The sequence below is a fragment of the Scaptodrosophila lebanonensis genome, unplaced genomic scaffold (genome assembly GCF_003285725.1).
Source record: "Scaptodrosophila lebanonensis strain 11010-0011.00,11010-0021.00 unplaced genomic scaffold, SlebRS2 tig00000001-arrow-pilon, whole genome shotgun sequence".
In the NCBI taxonomy this organism is placed as follows: domain Eukaryota; kingdom Metazoa; phylum Arthropoda; class Insecta; order Diptera; family Drosophilidae; genus Scaptodrosophila; species Scaptodrosophila lebanonensis.
Genome location: NW_022060529.1, coordinates 1574987 through 1599235, shown reverse-complemented (window position 1 = coordinate 1599235; position 24249 = coordinate 1574987). Strand labels below are relative to the sequence as shown.

Sequence of the window (24249 nt, the reverse complement as noted above, 5' to 3'; positions counted from 1 at the left end):
GACTTTATTTATTTGAAGACAAAACGAAACTTATTTACTCGGTACTTTTAATTAACTCTAATGTGGAATTTCAACAAACTGTGAGCATTCGAACTCGAAGGTGGAAAGCACCTTTGAGCTTCCCGGTTAATGGTAATCATGTCCCCCACCGCCAGTGCCAAATGCAATGAATGCAGCTATTCATTTATGTCAGCGGTAATGACATTTTACACATTGGGTGTGTGCCATGGCCGACTCAGTGCCCCACTCTCCCCCTGATGCCGAAGCCGCCATCGCCAGCCACCAACGCCGACTGTGGTGTCCAACAATTGCAACTCATGTCAGTAGGCTCTGTGCCGGGCAGAACGGGCTGCTTCAGTTGGGACGGGCCATAGACAAGTGTCAGTTGTAATTGAAAAATAGGAATATTAATTTTCAAGTGTTGTAGCACTAGAATGAACGGTTAGGGGAGCACAAGGTGTAACATGCTCAAGCAGCATGAGACATGCTGAAAATATGCAATGCAAAGTAATTACATTTCACGACTCAACGGTGGCCTGTGTACTCGTATAATATTTTAGTTGAACGGAGCAGTTGGGCTTACACTTCAATTGGCATACTTTCGTTACCAGACCGCTTGATATCTTCCTTCATTCTCAGTTAGTTATAAAGATATACAAGTATGGAGATATCACGTACAAGTTCTCATAGTTGAAACTCTTTAAAAGCTTTTATAAGTTCTGGTATTTGTATTCTTTATTACCACTTCTTTTACCATCTAAAAAAACTTTACAAATATATGTGTACAAACTTCTGGTTATGTGTACCAATTATTTTCAAAAAATTTATTATTAATTTTACAAAAATCCGTTGATTTTATACAAAAGAGAAGAAGCACAGTTCATGGCTTTACCAAAGTGTTGTGCTGTTATCCTTTCACTTTGAAATAAAAGTTCTGTTTAAGGAAAATGTAAAACAATTTTAAAATTGAAATAGTTCCACTTCTTAATTGTGTTACTTTATTTAAGTAATCGTATAATCCTTTTAGTTTGACTAGTGGAAGGAATAACAGTATTAATATAAAACCACCGGCATTCATCGCATGGCCACCAAATCTGTTTAAGCATTTAATTCATTTAAATATAAGCACTTAATTCATAATCATAATCTACATTGATTTTATAAAAATACAGAACATATAAGAATGGAATGTTAGAGTTGTGCATTCCTCATCTAATCATCAATATATGCATATACTTTCTGCCATGCCTTCTTGTAAATAAATAGTAAATAATTTATAAAGGGACACTCTATATATGGTTTAAATGTTGCTTGTAAATTCAGAATCAGACTATACGAGTAGACGTATATTTTTAAGACGCTCTCAAGTTATTACATTGGTCAAGTATCTTGCCAGAATGAATGGTTTTAAAAAACCGTTAAATCCATCTCGAATTTCTTATCTGAATTTGTTTGGCACCTACGCAGAAATTTCAGCGAGTTCTTATCTTTGCGCCGCAGTCTCGCATATCCTGACTGCGACACATACTATATACCAGACATACACAGGACTAAAGCGATGCTGAGGAGCGTATTGCCTACCAACAGCGACAGCGATACCAACACCTGCCTACCAAATCCCCCTCGCCTCCCAACAGGACAATAAAACGGGTGTGTTGAGGATATGCTAAAACAAAAATGTAGAGTATTATTGTTGTTTTCGTTGTCTCGTGCCGAGAGGCGCAGGATGGCTGTAGCCTCGGCGATGGTTCGACGGGGCAACCAATCAGCAGCTGCCGCACAAATGTTACTTTTTCGTTTTCTTGATAAACTCGACGCACGGCCAGCGAATGAGAAATGTAGCAAAGCGTAGGTACACACACACACACATATATATATATGTACACCCTATATGTGATACACGCTTATATATATATGCGCGTGTGCAGGAAAAAACTCGACATAGCAAGCAAAGCTGGCTTGTTCTCTCAACGACCGCCTAAAATAAAAATAACGGTGGCTATGGAGTTGACGCAGGAGGCAACAAAAGGGAGCTAAAAGGAATCATTTGACAAGAACAACAACAACAACAATAACAATGCCGAAAGTCCAACGCACTCATACGGAACTGGAAACGAGGAAAGCCAAACGCTAAAAAGTAAACAAAAATTGCAATCGAGAAATTGTCCAAAAAGAAAGAAAAGCAACAACAACAACAACAAAAACACCGTGTAAAAGGCAAAAGTGTTGTTGAAACCGAGCAGAAGCTGTCATTGATGTGTGTGTTAGTGTGTGTGTGTGTGTGTTAGTGTTTGTGAGAATGTGTGCATGTGTGGACAGCGCACAACGAAGTGTGAGGAGAGGTGCAAGAGTAACAATAAAGACAGGTGGGCAGGTCAGAATGGACGTACAAAGTGAGGAAGTAGGAGTAGGATTTTGAAGGATTTACCAGCAATCGGCTACCTATCAAAAGGCCAAGGATTAAATTTCAGAATAAGGATCGCGAAGTCAAATACTTGTAGTAAAGTTTTGCTAACGATTAATAAACATTTACTTTGCGGAACTTTTAAAATTAAAGAATTTCTGGTAATACACTTTTCACTTCATTTCCAAAGCTTAATACTCTGTTGGAAATCATAGCCTAAGAGAAATCCGTCGAACTAAAATGATTTTCAGTGTGCGAAGAACTCGTTTGTTGCTGTTCAAGGGGAAAAGGTGTTCGATATGTCGAACTATTTTATTGATATTATGTGAAAATAAAAAAGATGGTCAGCAATAAACGCAAAATAGATTTCCACTTATTATTACATGTTACACAGACACATTAATTTAATTTTGATTATATAACAAAACATTGCGAGCAGGATAGGCTCTTCTAGTATAAAAAATCATAGAATTGACGCTGATATCTCTTTTTAAAATAAAACAGTGAATACAGCATTAAATATCTACATATTTGTAAGATTTGATTGATGAGTAGATTATATGGTATTAAGTAAGAACTTTTCCGCGCGGTATAAACAATTTTTTGTTGTTGTTGGCGCTCTGCTAATTTCTTTGGATTTATTAAGATGAGAGACAGCTCGGCAATCCAATGTAATACTATTTTTTCGACGAACAAGCCGCAAAGAATTTCAATTTATAAAATTTGCCAAATGAGCAGCGGGCTCCACACCCGTGTCTTAGCTTGAGGCAAAACTTCAGAGCAATAAATGCCATATATCTGAGTTCTGCATATAAAACGATGCCCAGACATGGAAAATAAAAGAAAAAAAAAAGAGTCGATGTTGGAGCTGAAACAGAAGCAGAGGCAGCAGCAGAAACAGAAACATTAACAGGGCGTTCAGATAAGCGCAGGCAGTGAATGCGAAACTGACCACTGGACGAAACGAGTGGGAAGTGGAAAGGAGGGAAAGTGGGAAGGAGCCGAACAGAACTTTTACTTTTATTTTCGAATGTGCCGCCAAAAGTGAAAAGCAAGCAAAAGTGCCGAATGTGCAAAGGAGTTGGGCGGATCAGCCCACGAAGGGCGTTGCCCAGTCCAACAAATTTGCATTATTTTTATTTTGTATTCTTTTGGATAGGTGTGTATGCAATAAGGTACAAGGGCTGGAGCAGAGGGTGCCTGTACGTGGGGACCAGTGACGAGTGTTTTTATTTTTATAAATTGCATTTATTTATTTGTATTTAAGCAGCAGCAGTAGAAGCAGCAGTAGCACCAACAGCAACAGCAGCAGCGGCAGCGGCAGCAACAATTGACAAGCCACTGACCAGTGCCCCATGAGCAGTTCCAAGAATAACTGCGGCTGACCAGCCACCAAGCAGTCAGAAAGCTGTAGCAAGCAAACAGGCGCAGAGGCCAATGGGGAAAAATGCGAAATGAAAAATGAGCGCAACAGAGTGCGGGCGAATGAAGGAGGAAAGAAAAAGAAAATTAAATGAAGCACGGCATGACAAAAAAGAAAAGAAAGAGAGACGTGCGCGGCAAAAATCGTCGAAAAAAACTGGGACGCAAGCTATAAAAAAAGAAGAAGCACAGTGGACAAGCAAAGCCAAACAGGCAGCCGAGAGGGTGGGGGCGTGAGGGCGCGCTGGACAATGCTTGGCCTTCATTGTTGTCAAGCGCACAGTTGAACGGGCCCGCCACCCAAAAGGCCCATTCACACAGCCTCAATCGCCATCCACATCCGCGTCCACAGCCACAGCCACAGCCAGAGCCAGAGCCCCACACCACTTGTAGCCCCTGGCCTGTGGGGGTTGATTGAGTGGCGCGCCCATTGATGTCGTTGCTGATGATGTCCCCCCTCCCCAGCTCCTCCTCCCACCAGCCTCTTAACCGGCAAAGCCTCCTGTTGCTGTCGCTGTTTTGTTCCATTTTCCATTTTTTTCTGCGCTCTCTCCTACCTACCTTCTTTTAGTCCATTATTTTTTACACATTTTTGTTTTGGTTTTTGTGCTTCGCTGTTGTCGTTTGTTTTGTTCTCTTTTTACCGTTTTTTACGCGCTGTTTTGTTTTTATTTCGGCATTCGCCATGCGAGTGTCAGCTGCGTGGCTGAAGTTGCTGCTGCCTCGACTATATGCCTATATCCATATACTACTATACTATATATGTATGTATGTACCTACACGTACATACATGCTTCAATAAAGTAACCCTGCCCGCTGCTATACACTGTCCATTGCCCATTGCCCATTGACCACCCCATTCCCATTCTTGCCACATACGAGTATGGCAAATGGTCATGGAAATTGCAATGTCTGCAGCTTGCTGCCTCGTTTTTCGTGGACACTGCATGGTGAGGAGGATGCGGGGATGCGAAGGCTTGCAGTTGTATTTCGTTTGGCTGCAAGTGAAGCTTAAATTTTTATTGACACTGTTTGCCGAGGAAATTGTGCAAGAAATCGCTTCGATGTCGCCGATCGAGTTTGCTGTTCTTATCCCTTCCTACTTTTTTTGTTTGTTTTGGTTTTTTGGCTCGATGCATAGAAGTTTGTCACAGGGCGATAATTGCGAATTCTGTTGTTACCAACAGATTCCAAGTCGAATGCCAACACCAAACTTTTACTCACACACCTCATTTGGAGATTGGAGATATTACGAGTTGCTGTAAAACATGAATTTTATGGGAACAAAATATTTAAAAATGTAGGTTTCTTTCACAACGCTAAAAAAATTGTTGGTTTTTCCACTTTCAATTATTTAGAGGAGTTATCGAATATATCACATGAATAATTATTTTTAATAAAAAATAAATTCTTAGCGGCTGCAGCATTAGAAAGCTCGCCTGCAAATTAAAGTTGTGGAGTGCATTGATCTTGAAGAAATATAGATAACAAAATTTTAAGCTCAACCAAAGCAAATATAAGCCAAAAAGTGTACATTTTAAACAAACAGACGACTTTCTTTACTTTTTAAATGGACAGAAAATTAATTTAAAACTCTGGTTGAGTGGGATGGATTAAACCTTTTTCGACTCTTCGGCTTTATTAAGAACATGTTTAGGATCGTTAATAATTCCATCAATTTACTGATTAATACCTTCACGATAGATTTTGAAATTCAATTCTTTTAACATTACACAAAGAATTTAAAACTTTACTAGGTCCTTTTTCTTGGATACTCACACACTTTCCACAAACAAACATTCTATTTGGCATTCATTTCGCAGAACAGTCACTGAACCCAAAAGCAAAGATCGAATCAATTGTCTAATGCCCGAATGTCGTAATGAACAGAAGTACAGAACAAAGCCACGCCCCAAAGCCCAGCAGATGCCAATAACAATGCAAATACGCATATGGAAACGCATATGTATGAGTATATCTATAGAAATACGTACATACTCGTATATACAGACATGCTTGGGCATTAACAATTCGGGCATATAAAGCAACATAAATATTAATTGAAAAATATTTTCACATCTCTGCGACTTAACAGGCAAAGAAAAATAAAAGAAATGCTTTGCTATGCAACTGCAACTACACACATATAGTATACCACACACAAGCATACCTATATATACACACACATACACACTCTGTTAAAATTATGTACATTTGCATTAAACAAAACATTAAATATGTATGGAAAAGTGCAGGGAACGGCGGCAGCTACCAAAAATGTTTGCATACACATGGACAAAGGCGAGGCGAGTGAAAATCGAGCGTTGGTTATGGATGCAGGTACAATCGCACATACACACACAGACACACACACACACACATCCAACTCTCACACACTGACAAAAAAGCATATTGCTGCCGCAGCCAAAAATAGAACAAGTCAAATATTTTTCGACAATTTATGGGCTGCCTCAATGCGTCGTGTGGGAAGCAGCTCACTGGGGTGGTAAGGGAGTGCAGTGTGAAAAGCATTGGGTAGGGGAGGGGGAGAGGGTGGGCGGAGTGCTGTGGAGTGGACGCTTGTAACGCGCACCCAAAAATGCCATTTGCAATTAAAGCAAACAGGCGACGTTCGGCAGCCTGAACGCATTTTGCTTTTCTTGCTTTTCACTTTGCCGCGTTATTTTTTGTTGGCTACTTTTTGGCAATTGCATTTTCAACAGCAGACCATCGACCGACCGACCGACCGACCGACCGACGGTCGGTCGTCCATGCAAATGGCCAGCAATTTGAGCAGCCACCCGCCCCCATTCGGGTGGTCACATGTGTGAGTGTGAATTATAATTTCGTGTCGCGCCCAAAAGCAGGCATTAAAAAAATAAAACGAATGCCAGCAAACGCTGTATAATAAGAAGAGAGACGGATAAGCAAAGGGAACAAAAGTTCGACGCCGCCACAGCATTTCATTTTATATGCCGGGGCATTTTGCTTATCACGAGGCTGTCAAGTGCTCGCCACTGTTGCCCCTCCCCCTCCCCCTTCCCCGCCCCCCTGCCCCATCTCCACTGCCATTTGTCTCTGCTCGCATTTGTTTTTTGCAATAATTCAATTCAATTCATTTTCTATTTTTTGCTCCTTTTTTATTTTTCCTCACGTGCAAAATAAAAACGTAAAAGTAAAAGTTTTCGACTGGACTCGAGTGGACATGAAATGTTGGTGTTGTTGTTGCTATCGCTATATGTTTGATTCTTGTTGTTGTCTTGTCGTTGTGGCATGAAGTTGTCTGTTGCCATTGCCATAAGCTCACCAGTTACATTTTGTGTTGAAGCAGAAGAGCACTCCCACAAATTACCCCGATCGACAGGAGACCTCGGGCATCGGTCACAAATATGCGGACTCTGCATATCTGTGAACATCCAATGTTAAATCGGACAAAAACGGCAGATGGGGGAGGCTAAAGCTAGGCGTTGTAGCATCAACTTAGTCCCAGATCGATCATAGAAGGCTACATTGGTATGCAGACGGGTCATTCGAGTTTGGTTGACGTCATAGAGGTCTGCTCCAATGGTCAGTGGAAAAGCTATTCGGTAAGCTAGTGCCCACCAGCGAAGTGATGATCTGCTGAATTTTACTTTGAAATACCTGTTAATGAAATCCTTTATGGGCGGGTATGGCAGCACAGAAGCTTAGTGAAATTATTGGAAGTTTAAAAAGAAGGTAAAACGGTAGCTAAAAAGTCTTAAGAATCTACCCAGCAAAAATAGCAAACTACCTTCAGGAGCACGGTGAAGCAGTGCATCTCTTGTACGGCTTTCCAACCTTAGTCTTCATTAGAAACTCCTTACCTTATATCTCCTTACCTTATATCTGTGTCTGTCTTCACAAGTTGGGGCACAAAACAGCACTCCACTAATAATAATAGCTCCTGTGCTGAGCACAGTAATTTGACTAACACACTTAATATATCTGTAACATCCCTCCAACTATCCCCTCCCGCTGGGCACGCCGTACGTTAATGTTAAATCAGGTTTTTAATTTCCGCTTATTTGCGAGCAGCTGAAAACAAAAGCTCTGCCGTACTCGCCGCCTCATTATGGGAATGTGCTATATGTATATTTTTCCTTCAACTTATGTGCCTGCGGGCTGCTCCCGCCTCACTATGTGGCACACTATCCGCCTGCCCGTTCAATTGAGCGTGTGTAAATATGTTGAAAAGTTAATTCATTGCACATCAATGAGCGCCCACTCGCCCACTCGCCCACACATACACACGCACACATACAAGTAAGCCATAGTGTCGCTGTCAACGTTGACCGTCTGTTTGTTGCAGTGCTGCGAGTGTGTGTGTGTGCATAAAGGACACATGCAGGACATTCACTTTTTTTTCTGCTACCTCGTTCGCCGCTTGTGTCATAAATTTAGTTCGATTTGCTGTTCAATGGCATTAACGTGCTTTTTACTACCAGCAACTACTAGACTATGGACCCCAACAAACACACAAACACACGAACACACACAGCGCTATTCCATTTTTTCCTGCTAGAATTTTTTAATGAATTTGCTTCTGGCTGGTGGTGCTGTTGCTTAAGTACGTAGTTCTTCTTTTTATTGCAGCTTTGACGGCGCCAATAAATGTCAATTTTTAATGTAGTTTTCACACGATACAATGCAATTTATCACGCCCTTAATTATTTGCTCGAGCAAAAATAACGATGACGTAGCATACTTATTGGCGCACAACGTAACGGGAATGCCCACAAATCTATCTATTGTATTTTTAAATGCATTTCGCGGAATGAGTTGGTTTGAAAAACTTTACTAGAAATTAAATAAACCTATAATAATTGACTAACTTGACTAATTAACTAAAACACGGTATTAAACCAGAAACTTTATGCGCCGAAAAAAAAGTTATTTAAGATAACACCGCGGAATAGATGTAAATATCATATAAAAGTATATAAGTAATGTTTAAAATCTGTAAACTGTTTTACAACTGAAAAACGATTTTTTCTAAAAAATTAATCAACTGCAAGACTTGCTGAAATACTGAACACATCATTTTCTAGTTTAATTAAATGATAATGGTGTGGCATAAAACTCTCGATTGCTTGCTGGGAACAATTTAAATTAGTCGGTTTAAAAAAAGAGGGAACACGGATGACCATTTAATTACCGCACTTGCAACACCTACAAACACTTATATTTATTTATATTTGTTTTCTGTCCCCAGCATTTAACACTTTTTCCCAATGGCTTGCTTATTTTTTTATTGCTTTCCCGTTGCTTTCCTTCGGTCTTTCTCCGTTTTATTTTTATTTTTTGGGTGGGTATTTTGCACTACAATTATGTTAATTTCCTATGCAAATAAAATTTAATTGAAGCCCTGGCTACGGACGCGACAGCGACGATGTCGGCGACAACCCGCACTAATGGGGGCTACCTCGCCAAGGCAGCGCATAAGCAGCTCCGCCCAGGCATTAATGTGTTCCTGTCTTCGTACTGGCGTTCCTCAGTTCCTCAGTCGTCTGTCGTCTGTCGTCGGTTGTTGGTGGCCGTTGCCAGCATTAATTGCCAATAATTATATTGGTTTACCTTTTTGCACATTTTTTCTACCGAACGCTTATAAATATGTATTTGCTGCTTCTTTTTCGCTTTTTTCTAATGACTGCAAACGACGAGAATCCCTTAAATAAGCAATACTTAAATATTTTGTAGAAAAAATGTACATGGTTGAGTTTATTTAATGGTTACAAAATATGTGGATCATTAACTTAAGCAGCTAATTAGTAATAACTAATTGAACATAGCGATCTAAGAATAAGAACGGAATAATAAAAATTTAAATTCACTCGGAAAGAAACTCATTTTTTATATTATAATCCCCTTTATTCGCAACCAAGCAAGTCTTTAAATAAGTTCGTGGTTTGTTAATAATAATCATAATTTTTACAATTTACGCTACTAACTATTTAGGATAGAAGTTCGTTCACTGATCTGATGATATAATTACACCTTAAGCCCTGTTGAAACAGAACTGATTTATGTAAGCCCAGCCACTACAATAGGCACACTCCTGTCACACTCATTTAATTGCAACCAATTAAATTTGCATAAATCGCCAAACAAGCGGCTCAAAGCACGTCTTCATACAAACACACACATACGAGCACCCGTATTTATTTTGAACAATAAAAGTGCGATGACAATTACAACAAAAATTAAATTAACTTAATAACGCATAGCCATGGACTCGCATTCGCATTTATTGTTATGTAAAAATGGCAAAAATGGGCAGTGCTTAATACAATTTTCAATTGACAAAATGAAATGTAATATATGTTTGTATGACGTTCCATGAATGCGAGTCATAATCCAATCAGCATGCAGTAGTATGGGCCTCAAAGTGCTCGCAACATCATTAGCCCTGTGCTGAATACGGGCAGCGAACAAAAAAACTGACAATGTGGCATCATACGAGTATTATACAATTACAAAATGTGCAAAATATAATTTAATATACATTGACAAGTTACGTACCTTCTACGTTCCCATTTATGCCACACTGCTGGAGTGGGCGCAACGTTAGGAGTATTTTACTATTTTTATTCTAGCTTATTATTTTCAATTATAAATATGAAGCCATTCTGTTTAGAGGGGCTTCATCATCACTTATGGTCGTTGCATTGCAGTTTTATTTTCAGTTAAATTCTTAATCTTGTATTAGTTTTTAAACGACAGAGCAATTGTGTTTGAAACTAAGAGCTCCAGTCTGAAAAACAGTTCGGCCAATCTTCATTTCTATAATTGTTTGCTCTCCATTTAATCTTTTTGCCAAATTTAATAATAAACTATTTTAACTATTAAATTTAATTTAGTATAATCAGATGCTAAAATGTCTTAATTATACTGAACGCACATCACGGCGGTTGCTCAAATGAAGTTGATCTTTACTTGCTCCTATACCTCTGCCTCTTTATTTAGTGCTATACATTGGACTAACAAATACAAATTTATGTTCAATATTGCAGGACTATGAAAAAGAGATCGCCTGTCACAAAATACACTCGCCAAGCAGCAATGGCAGTCAGCAACATCTTCACCAGCACCACAACAATATCTCTATCAACAACAACAACGACGATGATCTGGATCCCCCTTTGGAACCACATGTACTGCTATCGCCTGCCCATTCGCCGTACGACAGCAAGGATCATGTGAAGGAGCTGGAATTCTATAAGAATTTAGCTGCTAAGGCAGCAGCTCTTAGCAATCAACGTGGCACTCCACTGGGTGGTCAGATTTCGCCTGTGCACATGCAAATCGATGGCGAGGATGAGGATGAGGAGGACGCGGCGACACTAGCAGCACATGGATCTGTGGCATTGCGCATGCGCGAAGAGCAGGCACAGGCCAAGGCGTTTGCAGCACACTTGAATGGAACTAGTGAGTACATATCGAAACCAAATCTCAAACAGATAACTATTACAATTGCGTTCAAACAGCCGAATAAATTATGACGAATAGAACATTTAAATTTAACCATGTTTGGCCAATCACTCCAATAGCAACTCTATGATCGATGATCGTCAACTGATTATCAAAAAAATCAGGCCCCATAGAAACTAACTGTTTACGATATCTTAATAAGCAAAGATGTCGTGGATAAGATATTTTCTATGGCAGCTCTATACAATAATGACAATATCAATGGATTGTAATAATCTTGATCTGCGCATAGATAGCATAGCGAGCTTGCTATTCCTAGCTGTTATGGTTCAAGAGCTGATACAAACGTACAGACGGTTGAACAGACGGACGAACAGACGGACGAACAGACGGACGAACAGACGGACGAACAGACGGTCGAACAGACGATGGATGGGTGTAAAAATCAAGTGATGTAACATATAGAAACTGTCCAAATCCATTTAAAGCCTTTCAAAATGCATTGCTTTTTTGAAATATTTAATTTATAGGCAATTTCATCAATTTGGAGCGAATTCCTATAAATCCTATAAACAGATCTAGACATTATTTTTTCTTTGCTACTTATAATCAATATGAAATAAATGCAATTTGTTGTATGTTTGGCTGTCTGAGCGCCATTAGCATGTACACACGAGTACTCGTACAGACTGACTCACACAAACGCTGCATCAATCCAGAAGTATGCAAGCAATTAGTGTGCGATGCTTGTAGGGCTGCTCTACACGTACTACACTCCTTGTATTGTACGAGTACACGTACATCACATACCATACCTACCAACTAATTTTTGGATGCCTGCTCATTGTCCACAACTAATGGCAACATTTTGTCTCGACCCTTTTGTCTGTCTCCTCCGCAGTGCAAGACATGATAAATTTGCAAAAATTACAAAATTTAGCTACCCTGCAACAAAAACAACAGCAGCAGCAGCAGCAACATCAACATCAACAGCAGCAACAACAGCAACAGCAACATCATCATCACCAACAGCAGCATCAACATGCCCACTCGCACACCCAAAGCGCTGCCACAGCCGCCGCATTGGCAAGTCTTCAGGGCTTAGCCGCCGGCATCAGCGCCGCCTCCGTGTTCAACTCGCCACTGAATCTCAGCGTTGGCGCAGAGGTTGCTGCCGCTGCTGCTGCCGCTGTCGCTGGCGCTGGAGGAGGCAGTGTGCCAACGACAACATCAGCAGCTGTGGCAGCGGCGACGGCGGCGGCAACGGGCAACTGCTCGCCCACCAACAGCTGCCACAACGGCAGCAAGAAGACATCAAAGTCGAACACTGGCAGCAACACGGGCAGTGGCGGAAGCGGCAGTCAGCAGCACCAGCAGCACCAACAGCACCAACAGCATCAGCCGCAGGATAATCCCAGCAGCAGTTCACCACATGCCCTAAATGCGACGACGCTGGCCAATGTGTTAGCGGCAGCGACCGCATCTTCATCGCCGCCACCAGCGTTGCAAGCCCCGCCAGCCAGCGCGCAAATGCCGCAGCTGATTTTGGCCTCCGGCCAATTGGTGCAGGGTGTGCAGGGAGCCCAGCTGCTCATACCCACGGCCCAAGGTGAGTACGAAAAGGATTAGTGCACGTGTGTGTGTGTGTGTGTGTGTGTCTGTGTGGGTGCGCACAAGTATCAATAACATAGTTGACTTGGCTTGACTTGGCTTGGCGTTTAGTGGTTATTAGGGGAAAACTGTAGCGTGCCTTTGAACTGCGCTGAAAGCTAGAAAGATTAGGCAAGTTGGGCTACAAATTTCAATTTCCTTTATACATACCAGTATTATGATAAGCTTCAGCGACTTATGCTGCACAATTGCAGACCCTCTGATAATTCTAATCAGCTTAAGTTTTAAATTCAAATTTTATATTTAAACAGACTTTCACAAAAATGTTGTCAATAACTTACGCCAATTATATTTAAAATGTTTAATGGAATGGAAGAAGCAAACACTTTTATTTACTTCTGATCAGAGTAAGAAGAAGAGGAATATGTGATACATGATTTTTGAATCAACACTAGATTCACATTAGCGCCACGTCCAGTTTAGGACTATCGAAAAAAACAACCAATATTGTCGCATATCTAAGCCCTAATGGAACAGTAGTCGAGCAATGAACCCTTTTGGGGTTAGAAGATTTTATGAACCATAGAGCAGTACCCCATTTGCAGATTCACTAGAAGGGCCGCGGGAACGGGAGAAGATAAAACCTTTAGAAGAACACGATTTTTATTTTTACTTAACTTTTTTATTTATTTATTTATTGTATTTGTATGTTTGTAGTCCAAGTATAACTACTCGTATAAGTGAAAAATGATTTGCTTAGACACGGAAATGTTTGGAGTGGCTTAAACATATAGCTGTTTCGTCTTCACATGCATTCATGCGAGTGCATAAAATATTTAATTAAATTTTTCTTTACCTTGATACCTCTGCAGGAATTGCCGTGCAAACAATTCTGACCATACCTGTGAGTCCGCAAATTCCCACCAGTGAACAGTTTCTGCCGAACGCATTCGGCGCCTATGCTAGTTTCCAGCAGCAACAGCGCGAGCACCAGCAGCAGCAGCAGCAACAACATCAACAACAACAACAGCAGCAGCAGCAGCAGCAGCATCAGCGTGAGCTTCTGGCGCCTCCCTTGGCCGCACTGCAGCACGCGCCCGCGCTGCCCCAACTGGCACAAACACCGACGAATTTATTGAAGCCTAATCTGTTCTCAACAGGCGTTCAGCAGCTACTGACGGCGCTCCACCCGGAGCTGTTTGCCGCCGCTGCAGCCAACCATCATCAGCAACAGCGCGAGCAGCAGCAACAACAACTGGCAGCAGCTGCGGCAGCGGCTGCCGGTCACCTGCCGCATCTGCCTGCCCATGCCCATCCGCATGCCCATGCGACGGACCTGAGACGTTCTGCAGAACGCACCTCGCCGGCCAATTCGCCCACAGCAGCTGCTGCAGCTGCAGCGGTCAGTAGCAAGCCGGCGGCTGCTGCCTTTCTGCTGCAACAGCAGCTGCACATCAAGCAGGAGACCCAAACCCATTTCCATCACTTGCATGCACCACCGCCGCCGCCACCACCCTCGCTGGGGCCAGCCGTGCCGTCGGCGCATCCGCAAATAAGCTTGCGGCACACGGACGAGCTGACCTCGCCCAAGCTGGAGATGAAGCCGCTGGAGCTAAGTGCCAGCTCCTCGCCACCGGCTCCAACGGCGGCACTTGCGCGGCATCACTTCGCCCACAATCTGCGCAGTGCAGCAGTGTCTCCAAGCAGCAGCCTGACACGTGAACCGAAGCACAGTCCGAACAGGGCTAGCGGCAGCTCTGCCAGCTCTGGCATCAATCTCAGCCAGCACCACGATCGACTGGAGCGGCAGGAGCGTCGGGCACAAACACCTACAGCGACGGCTATACGCGGCTCAGCTACAGCAGCTGTGGCATCATCGGCTTCCAGCGTCGGGACGAGTGGAAGTCGGGAAAGCTCACTGCTGCACCACCATCACCATGGGCTGTCACATGAGCGTGGAGTGGGCTCCAGTGGTGGTCGCTTAACACCCACAACATCTTCGCTTGGAAGCTCCGCCGCAGCTAATGCTGGTGTTGCCGGCAGCAGTGGCAGCAGCAGCGGTGGCGGCAGCGGCAGCAACGAAAGAGGCTACTCATCCCCGCTATTTCGCTCGGCTCACTCGCCTGCGGGTCATGCACTCAACATGGGCAACTCGCCGCGTCTGGAGCGGGACTATCTAGGCAATGGACCAATTGTGGGTGGCAGCACAAGCTCGAGCTGTGCCACTGCCACAGCCACAACCTGCACGGCAGCTTCCACGGCCAACGTACTTAGCAGCATCAGCAGGTGAGTGGCACATACAAGCACTTCTCTCTCACAAATCTTAATCTCCATGCATTTCTATTTTTCATTTTCAGGCTCAATGCTAGCAATGGCGAGCTGACCATCACAAAATCACTGGGCCCACCCACAGCAACGGCCACACGACCTGCCTCGGCCTCGCCACGAGGGGATTCACCCATGCCCGGGCCATCCACGTCGAGCGCTTCCCTCATGCACCCGCTTAAGCTGAGCCCCTCGTCCCGCAGCGAACCACCGCATCTGTCACCTGATGGCAATGACAACGACAACGACCTGCTTATGGACTCCCCGAGTGAGTAAAGATCGCCTCTTTTCAATACATAGTAGATGCATTTAGTGGCTAAGTTAGTGTAGCTTTAAACCCAGCATAAAAGAGCCTACCAAAGACCCCACTTGAACCCAAATACTTGTATACCAGAAGATGGCTCTTCACAAAAGCTTCAGATCCAAAAACAACACTTAAGTCATACTTTAAGTCAGGTTTTAAAGATATATGTAGGATTGCTTGTATTAGAAACTGCACAGAATGAAAATAACTTTAGGATGTAAATATGCATCGATACATCGATGTATCGATTTTAACGTAAGCGATTGTTTTCGATTTTAACTCGATGTTGCGATCGATGTTTATAAAATTGTCGATGTTACGGACATTCCTAAGCAAAGAAATCCCAGCAAATACACAAAAGTTATAAAACTGTGATATGGCTTGTTTCAAAAAAAAGTGCTAAAGAACTGCTAAAAACCATGCCAGAGCAAGTTGTTATTCCCATTTCAATCGTAAATTCGGATCCTAGCATATCCTTAACGAGCTAGCAGGAATCCCACAATGTTTGCTTATTAGTAGGGTTTTGGTTCGAATCACGCCGGAACCATCAAGGCTGAAGACTGACTGAAATTTAAAAAGCGTGCCTTGTTAAAACTAACGGGAATTAACATGATGTTAATGATGTTGGGAATACCACCTTACTTTGGAATGGTGTCTTATCAGTTCTTTAGCATTGTGCATTTTAAATATTCAATATTATTAATATTACTTATTAATATAACACATATTTTTGAATATGTATACATTTTGAAATTAATGCAAAGATACGCTCCTAGCTTCTTTGTACACCCCGTAACCAAAGGGCACAATAGTTTCGGGTGCATATAATACACATAGGAGAATTTATCACGCTCGTCGTTTTCTTTCATCTCTTGTTTACATTACACATTTTTATGAAAAATCGATGTATCGATGTTAAGTTTTTCGATACATCGCTGCATGGCAATTTTCGTTGCGATGTTCATTTCATATGTGTACTAACCAACACCTAGAAGCAGCAGAAGTATCATTAGATGTCGAATTTGTCTTGAATTTATTCATTTATTTTGCCTGAATATAAGATTCTGAAGACTTACTTTAAAATGTCTTTAAAATCTTTCAAATAAACCCAAAGCGTATTATTTTGTTATTTTGTAAGTATAATATAACTTTTGGAAAGCGAGGATTATACGAACACCATGATTCAAACATTTAAATTGTTTTGCACTCTCTCACAATATATTGATTAGCTCTGAGGTATATTTTACAACTTAACCATATTTTTGAGGAACAAAATAAAACTTAAAAACAATAACTATTCTTTGATTTTTTTTTATCAAAAAATAAAGCTGAAGTTCTTTTAAATTTTTTTTTTGTGTAATGAATATATATTTTTTAAGCATGTTTTCTTATAAGCTCAAAAGTAAACTGAAAGGTTTCGCATTGCTAATTTTTTAAGGATATATATAAATTTTGTCCGTATTCAATGAAAAAGGCAAAATTACACCTTGAGGTTCATTTTTGAGCAAAAAAAAACTTAATACTCATTATATTTATTTTTATTTATTTTTTTGGTTTTTTTTTACCATAAATCATGACTATTGGCTGAGTTGTAAGGTATGTTTAGATAGAAAAAGTGAAATTTTTACCCTAATGCCACAAAATTGGAAAACTTGAATTAATTGCATCAAAAATTTTTAAGAATGCCATCCATATTGTCATGCAATGATTCAGTATACTATATTGCATAGATCGAGATTGCCATTCATTGGCACCATCAAGCATATGCTATTATTATCCATATCACAAACTTGCTGCTAATTACATCAACTTAGACAAAATTGGGCTGACAGGCGTTCGCTGTCTTCTTTGTCGGCGTGACAACTTCAACGCCATTGCTAATTTGCCCAACACTTTGGCTCGACATGTGGGAACTTGGCGGAAACTCTGCCCTGCCCTGCCCTGCACTGCTCTGCCCTAGGCTGAAAATCCGATGACTTAGCTGATGCGCTCAAGACGCGTGGCTACATCAATTATGAATTGCGTCTTGAAAGTCGTTGAAGTCGCAGTTGTGTAAATGCGCAGCAAAACTTTTGCTCACATGTCAAGATGCAAGCCCTTGGCTTGGCTGCCACACCCACACCCACACCCACAGCCACGCCAACGCCAGCATCACTGCAATCACTGCTCTGGAAATTATATAAACTAGAGTGAACTTGTTAGACTGCTTGTGTTTTTATTTTTATTTAAGCCCCGAACGAAAGTTTTCTCTCGAATTTTGTTAATTAATGTTGAAAAAGTTGCCCCAAAATACTGGCATGCATCTACTCGCACATATCACTCATACGCCCTGCTGCTTACGAGTGTTGGGCATCGAGAAATGTATTGCTGCAGCTCTTCAACACACCTACTACCCATATAGTATACACACACATCAAATCATTAGCAACGCCAATTATACATTTCGCCCAACGACCAACTCCCATTGAGTTTCCACCTGCCACTCGAATTTCGTGTACTCGTATGCTCGCCACCCAACCCAATTGGGTTTAAATTGATGTTTGAATTTTGAATATGCTGTCTAATTGTGTACATATGTAGCTGTTTTTTTTTTCGACCAGAAACCCGCTAAAAAAACCGGCAAACATTCATAGAGGATTCGTGTAAGCAAATGGTTTTCTTCAATAATTACTTCATTTTGTTTTGGATAAGTACTTCCATTGTTTCACATTTTTATGGGCGAAACCCTTTTAAACAGGAATCTGTGGTATTTGTGTGCCATTACTAGTTAATGGTTATTTTTTATATTAATTTGATACCGATGGTAGTTCAATATTCCCTGCATCTCAACGAGATAAGCAAGTCCAGCCCTTCTCTTCTTCCTGACACCATACAGCCGAGGAATGAAAATGCATTTCCATTTGTAATACGGAAAAGTGACTTTTGCGTACCCAGAACTGCCATTGTTAAGTACGGAATCAATACAATAATTTGTAATTGAAGTACCTTAATTCCGCAGCTGGGAAATTGAATTGAATTTGCAAAATATGTAAACAAAATGTGCCAATTTTGAAGGGGAGTGACATTTTTTCTATTACTAGACACTCCCTTGGAATGCACTTTTAAAGCATATTTGTAAACTATGAAGAAATCAAACCGTTAACCATTTGGTCCAGTAAGTGCTAGTTGGCCCTTCTTTTACAGTGTTCGAAAACAGTAGCTCAAAGAAAATGTTGCAAATAGTTATGGTTGTATGTGACAAAGATTTCCCCCCTTTTTAAGTTGACTTCAAAAAAAGTAGGAGGTTCTCAATTCGATGGATATATTTTTTTAATGTTTGTTACCTCAGAACTTTCGACTGACTTTTTTTTTTATTTCTTTTTATTTTATTTAAGACGTGTAATCGCATCTCATCATCTCATCTATCATCTCGAAAACTATATACATATGTAAATCTTAAATTCGCATTGACGTGGTTATGGTGGTTGACTCGAGCATTAACTTGGTTAATTTGCAATAACCATATTTACAGAGATGTTCAGGTGCATTAAACTTATCTCATTACGTCCAAAAAGCCGACAATTCTATTCCTGAACAGGATGCTGATACTTCAGAATCATCCTCGAAGCATTATGTCACTTAAAATGATAAATTTGTTCGGTTTTTTTTTTTTTTTTTTGTTAAAGTATTACTTGTTTCTCTCTAGCTTATGGCTCGTTATCAATTCGTAGTACAATGCGTTGAAGCAATCGACCGCATGTAACCCATTTTGGTGCTTTAGCTGCATGGAAATTGTAACAAAGGCAAGAATAAGAGTCAAAGATTCAAGCATATGCTAAACCCTAATACCTAGCCTACTCCTAATGGCGTGCGTCTCACTCCTCCTCAATCACCACGAACTTGTGTACACTCGTTCAACCACACAGCTGGTTGTTTATATCCGCAATTCGAGCTCGTGCCGCATGCAAATTGCAGACAATATGCAGCTTAATTACTACTAATTGATGCATACAAAAACTTAAGATGTTTTCGTATTTAATGACATATTTCACTCGCCCAACAACAGCCAAACAACAACAGCAACAGCAAACAGCAACAACAACAATAAAAGCCGCGATGGCTCAAGTTGCTGCAAGGATGCGTCGTCGTCTCCTGCGTCCTCGATGGCAGACGCTCCAAAGGCAGTGCGCATCTTAATTACCGCTAAGCCTGTCGAGGCAGCTCAAGCTGCAGAGCTGCAGAGCTGCTGAGGCTGTCGAGGCAGTTGTGAAGTGAATGCTGGGATTGCGTATTGCCCTCGTCATTGTTGTTGGCGTTGTTATTGTTGCATATCATTAATAAATAAATCAAAATTCTAGGCGAGTAGTTTGGCGTTGTCTTTGCTGTCGCTGTCGCTATCACTGTTGTTGTTGTTGTTGCTGTTGCTCGCGTTGACAACAACAGCTGCTAACAAATTAAGCAGATAAAAGCAATAAGTTTGCGCTTACTTAATAGACAAACATAACAGGAAGAACGAACGACAGGGTCTTCATCCAAGTAGTATGTATATGCTTGTATAGTAGACCTGCTCTTCCTTCCCTTCTCCCTTCTCCCTTCTCCCCACACTCCTCTTCTCTCTGTGTCTCTCTGTCTGCCGGCTTGAAAATGAGTTTTATCAATTTACCTGGCGCTGCTACGTCCTCTAATAATATTTTGCAATTACCGCAATTAACTGTAATTAAGCTGCGACACTCCGACAATTTATGTTGTCATTTCGCATTGACAGTCATTACTCGAGTGGCAGACGAACGAGCTGCGAGCCAAGCAGCAAACGTTTTACTAATTTGTTGGCTAGTCGCCATTTCTAGTTAGGAATTAAGTACCACTTAAGCATTGCTCGTTGTTGTTGCTGCTGTTGCTGTTGCTGTTGCTGTTGTGATGTGCCTTAGTGTTATGCATTGTTAACTTTTACCCTTTCCCGGTATATGTGCCGCATTTACAGACGAGCCCACCATCAATCAGGCCACCACGAATGTGGTCGACGGCATCGATTTGGATGAGATCAAGGAGTTCGCCAAAGCGTTCAAGCTCCGTCGCTTATCGCTGGGCCTCACCCAGACCCAGGTGGGACAGGCCTTGTCCGTTACCGAGGGACCCGCGTACAGTCAGAGTGCCATATGCAGGTGAGTTTGAAGTAATGCATAGCGAGTTGTGTGTAAGTTAGTTTTACGAAATTTAGTTGCAATTCTAGTTGCATTGGAAGACTAAGAATTAATTAGACATACCAGCTAGGAATTCCAGTTCAGCGAGCAGAATATTCTTACACTCACACCTGCTAGCGATAGACTGCCATTAGTTTAAATCCAATTCCAATTTTTTGTAGATAAACTTCATATGGTGGACGCCCTTACAGCATTGCACTCCAAATGAATTCAAAGTATTAAAGTTTATTTATTTTTATTTTTGCATACAAATGTCGTTAGATATAAAAAATATTGAATATTGCTCGGTGTGTCAAAATAATAATTTATTCATACGATCAACAGAAAAACTTCAACAAATCCAACTCAGCTCAATTTTAAGGCGAAATAGTGGCCGATAATAATGAATGTGTGGTCGATTTCAGATAATAATCTTTTTATGCGTAGGCCCCCATTAGATATCGTACTTCTCCTACATTCTCTGCACCGGAATTTCTATTTTAAAGTTTAACCTTAGAGCTGCAATAAAATATATATTGTAGTTGTTGTAGCATTTCACTAGCCAGATTCCCAAGCGGCAAATTATCATAGTAGCTCTGATATATGTGGTATAAACAAATGCTATTATCGAAAATAATGAGTATAAAACGATTCAGATTAGATTCAAGGATCTCGTTACAAAAGTAATATTGCATTGAACTGTTAGTTTTGTAGTTCCGGGTAAACGGCCCCTTTTTGTTTCTTTGCGAATATTTAAGTTTTTATTTGAAAATCACTGAAGATCCACACATCTACAATCGACCCTGGAACTAGATTGCACTAATGTGTAAGGACGTCCACTGTACTTGTTGGATTCATATGAGATTTTAGGGAGAGGTAATCACGTTTCCCAGAAATCAATTGCGGTATACTTATAAGTAGTATTTATAAGAGAGAAACAGTTGAAACTGCACATTTCTTAATCACAAAACTGGATTTGATTTCTGGCACATTATTAAAAATTATTATAATTTTATGATGGAAAGAAGCAAAATTGCTGAAATTTTTAGTTTTAATCATTTATTGTTATGAAATTTAAAATGTACTCGTATTGCATTTCTGGAAAACATATGTATATTTTTAGAGTGCCAGGACATATACCAAGCTACTATGAACAAGAGAATATTAATGCTAAAGATATTAATCATTTTTTAATGCTAAACTAATTGACAGTGGATAATAATGCTAAATTAATTTTATTTATTTTATTTGTTTATTTTTGAATCGAACGCCAACTCTCGTCCCTGGTACACGCAAACACCAATCGAACAATCGAACAATCAATCAATCAATCGATCGATCGATCGATCAATCAATCAATGAATCAATGAATCAATCAAACAAATCATGTCCTCACAATGCGAGCAGCGCTCTCGCTGCTCAGATGTACGCCGCTCAGCTGTCGACGCAACAACAGAACATGTATGTGTGTGTGTTTGCTTGTTTGCTTGTGTGTGTGTAATGTCATTAAAGACTACTAAAAACTAAAACGGAAACGAAAACTAAAACTCAACTAACTAAAGTGCAAGAGCATGTGTCGAGCATTAATTAATTAATGACATTTCTTTTCACAATTATTTTGCTTTTTGAATTCAACTTTTTTAAGTATGCGCTTTTCAAAAACAAAACAAACTAAAATATAAAGTCCTTTAAAGTATTGGCCAGGGCATTGCCAAGGTGCAATTTTAGCAACAGACACTTGAAGAATGCATTTCGGGCGATTGCCAAACAAAAAAGAAACGAAAAGAAATGAAATATATGCTACTTGACAATGTCCTGGCACTTTAGTTACGACTTTCCTTACAACTGTTTTTGTTGTTCTCCCGACTTGCGCATACACGCATACACAAATGCTAAGTCTACTTGTATGTAAATGCTAATGCCACGCTACTATCAATGCAGGTTTGAGAAACTGGACATTACACCAAAGAGCGCACAGAAAATAAAGCCCGTGTTGGAGCGTTGGATGAAGGAGGCCGAAGAGAGGTGAGAGTATGGAGGCAGTTCCACGCGTCGTTTGGACCACAATTTAAGCAATTTCGACTAACAATCAACCCTTTCCTCCTCCCCACTCCATTGTTTAGCCACTGGAATCGGTACAAGTCGGGTCAGAACCATTTGACGGACTACATAGGTGTGGAGCCATCGAAGAAGCGCAAGCGCCGCACCTCCTTCACGCCCCAGGCCCTGGAGCTGCTCAATGCGCACTTCGAGCGCAATACGCATCCATCGGGTGAGTGGGCGGTAACTTTCAGATACCCAACACGCACTCTCTTTTCTGTGCATCTCTAATCAAAGATACTCTCTCTCCCTCTCTCTCTACTCCACTCCACTCATAGGCACCGAGATCACCGGCCTGGCTCATCAACTGGGCTACGAGCGCGAAGTCATTCGCATTTGGTTCTGCAACAAGCGACAGGCCCTTAAAAATACAGTGCGCATGATGTCCAAGGGTATGGTCTAGTTGGGCGTGTAAATAGGCGCAGTCTAATGTATATAGTACTATATATAGCGATGTGAATGTGTTTGTGTATGAGTAAGTGTACGTGTTCGTGTACGTGTGTGTATTTTGTATTGTATTATGTGATAGTTTTAAACACATTTAGTATCTAGTATTTAGGCCATGTAAAGCAAAAGTGTGTCATAGTATTTATGAGAGACGACATAAGGATTAGCATAGAGCCCCCAAGTTTAATCAATTTCATCAATTAAATCATATCCAAAATTGCCTAATTGCAGTCTAGAGTCGCTGCAGACTTGTCCTGGCAAGCTCTTTGACATAAACGTGCCATTCCAAAATGATGAAGAACGTGAAAAGCGAACAAAAACAAATTAGAATCTAATCTCTCGAAGCCCCTATCTCTGTATAATCAGCTAAAGTTTCCACATCAACATTTCTATCACTAAGCCCAAAAACCAAATCCACAAGAAACCACTCGATTCGAGTGGCCAGTGAAGTGGAGCGATCGAAAGGGACGAAAGGGTCAAAAGGGACGAAAGGAGGAAGGGAGGGAGCGAGAAAAACAGTTGCATTTAATGCGTTGGCTATAAAAACTTGTATGTGTAAGTGTACTTTATTTTAAAAAGTAAATTAACAAATTATAATCTTAAATAAAGGGAAATCTATAATTTGGCTAGCAAACTAATTGTATGGTACTCGTAGCGCACGAAAGCCTAATACTAAGCAAATTAATGTAGCGATTTAAATGAAACAGAACAAAGAATACAAGTACGAGTATGAAAAATGCGAAATGCAAAAGTGAAAGAAAAGCACACACACAGAAATTACTGAAGAATAAAAAGACCTATTTAAACAATTGTAATAAAAAACTAATAAAAAAACTATTCAATGTTTTTCATTTACAAAATTCAAATATAAAATTTGACGGCCTTTGATTATTTCTTAGTGGATGTAGATATGTATATGTTAAGCCTAAATCTAAAACTAAAGCAATTCCAATCTATATTAAACTTGGTTTTCCCGATTGCATTTAAATCGCAATTACATTAAAATCTGTTTGAATTCAATAACAATT

At 40.7% G+C, this 24249-nt stretch overlaps 1 protein-coding gene across 1 annotated transcript in view; it reads left to right on the top strand.

Moving 5' to 3' along the window:
- The window catches only part of LOC115634535 (mediator of RNA polymerase II transcription subunit 13), a 94303-nt gene extending 70281 nt beyond the window's left edge, over positions 1-24022 (top strand). Inside the window, exons 3-12 of the mRNA XM_030532345.1 lie at positions 10858-11272; positions 12177-12470; positions 12552-12884; positions 13759-15172; positions 15244-15479; positions 20476-20656; positions 22082-22135; positions 22616-22699; positions 22798-22946; positions 23053-24022. Of these exons, the coding sequence (XP_030388205.1) occupies positions 10858-11272; positions 12177-12470; positions 12552-12884; positions 13759-15172; positions 15244-15479; positions 20476-20656; positions 22082-22135; positions 22616-22699; positions 22798-22946; positions 23053-23177 (3285 nt within the window). The 3' untranslated portion in view covers positions 23178-24022. The remainder of the gene's footprint in view (positions 1-10857; positions 11273-12176; positions 12471-12551; positions 12885-13758; positions 15173-15243; positions 15480-20475; positions 20657-22081; positions 22136-22615; positions 22700-22797; positions 22947-23052) is intronic.
- Positions 24023-24249: the final 227 nt, after the last annotated feature.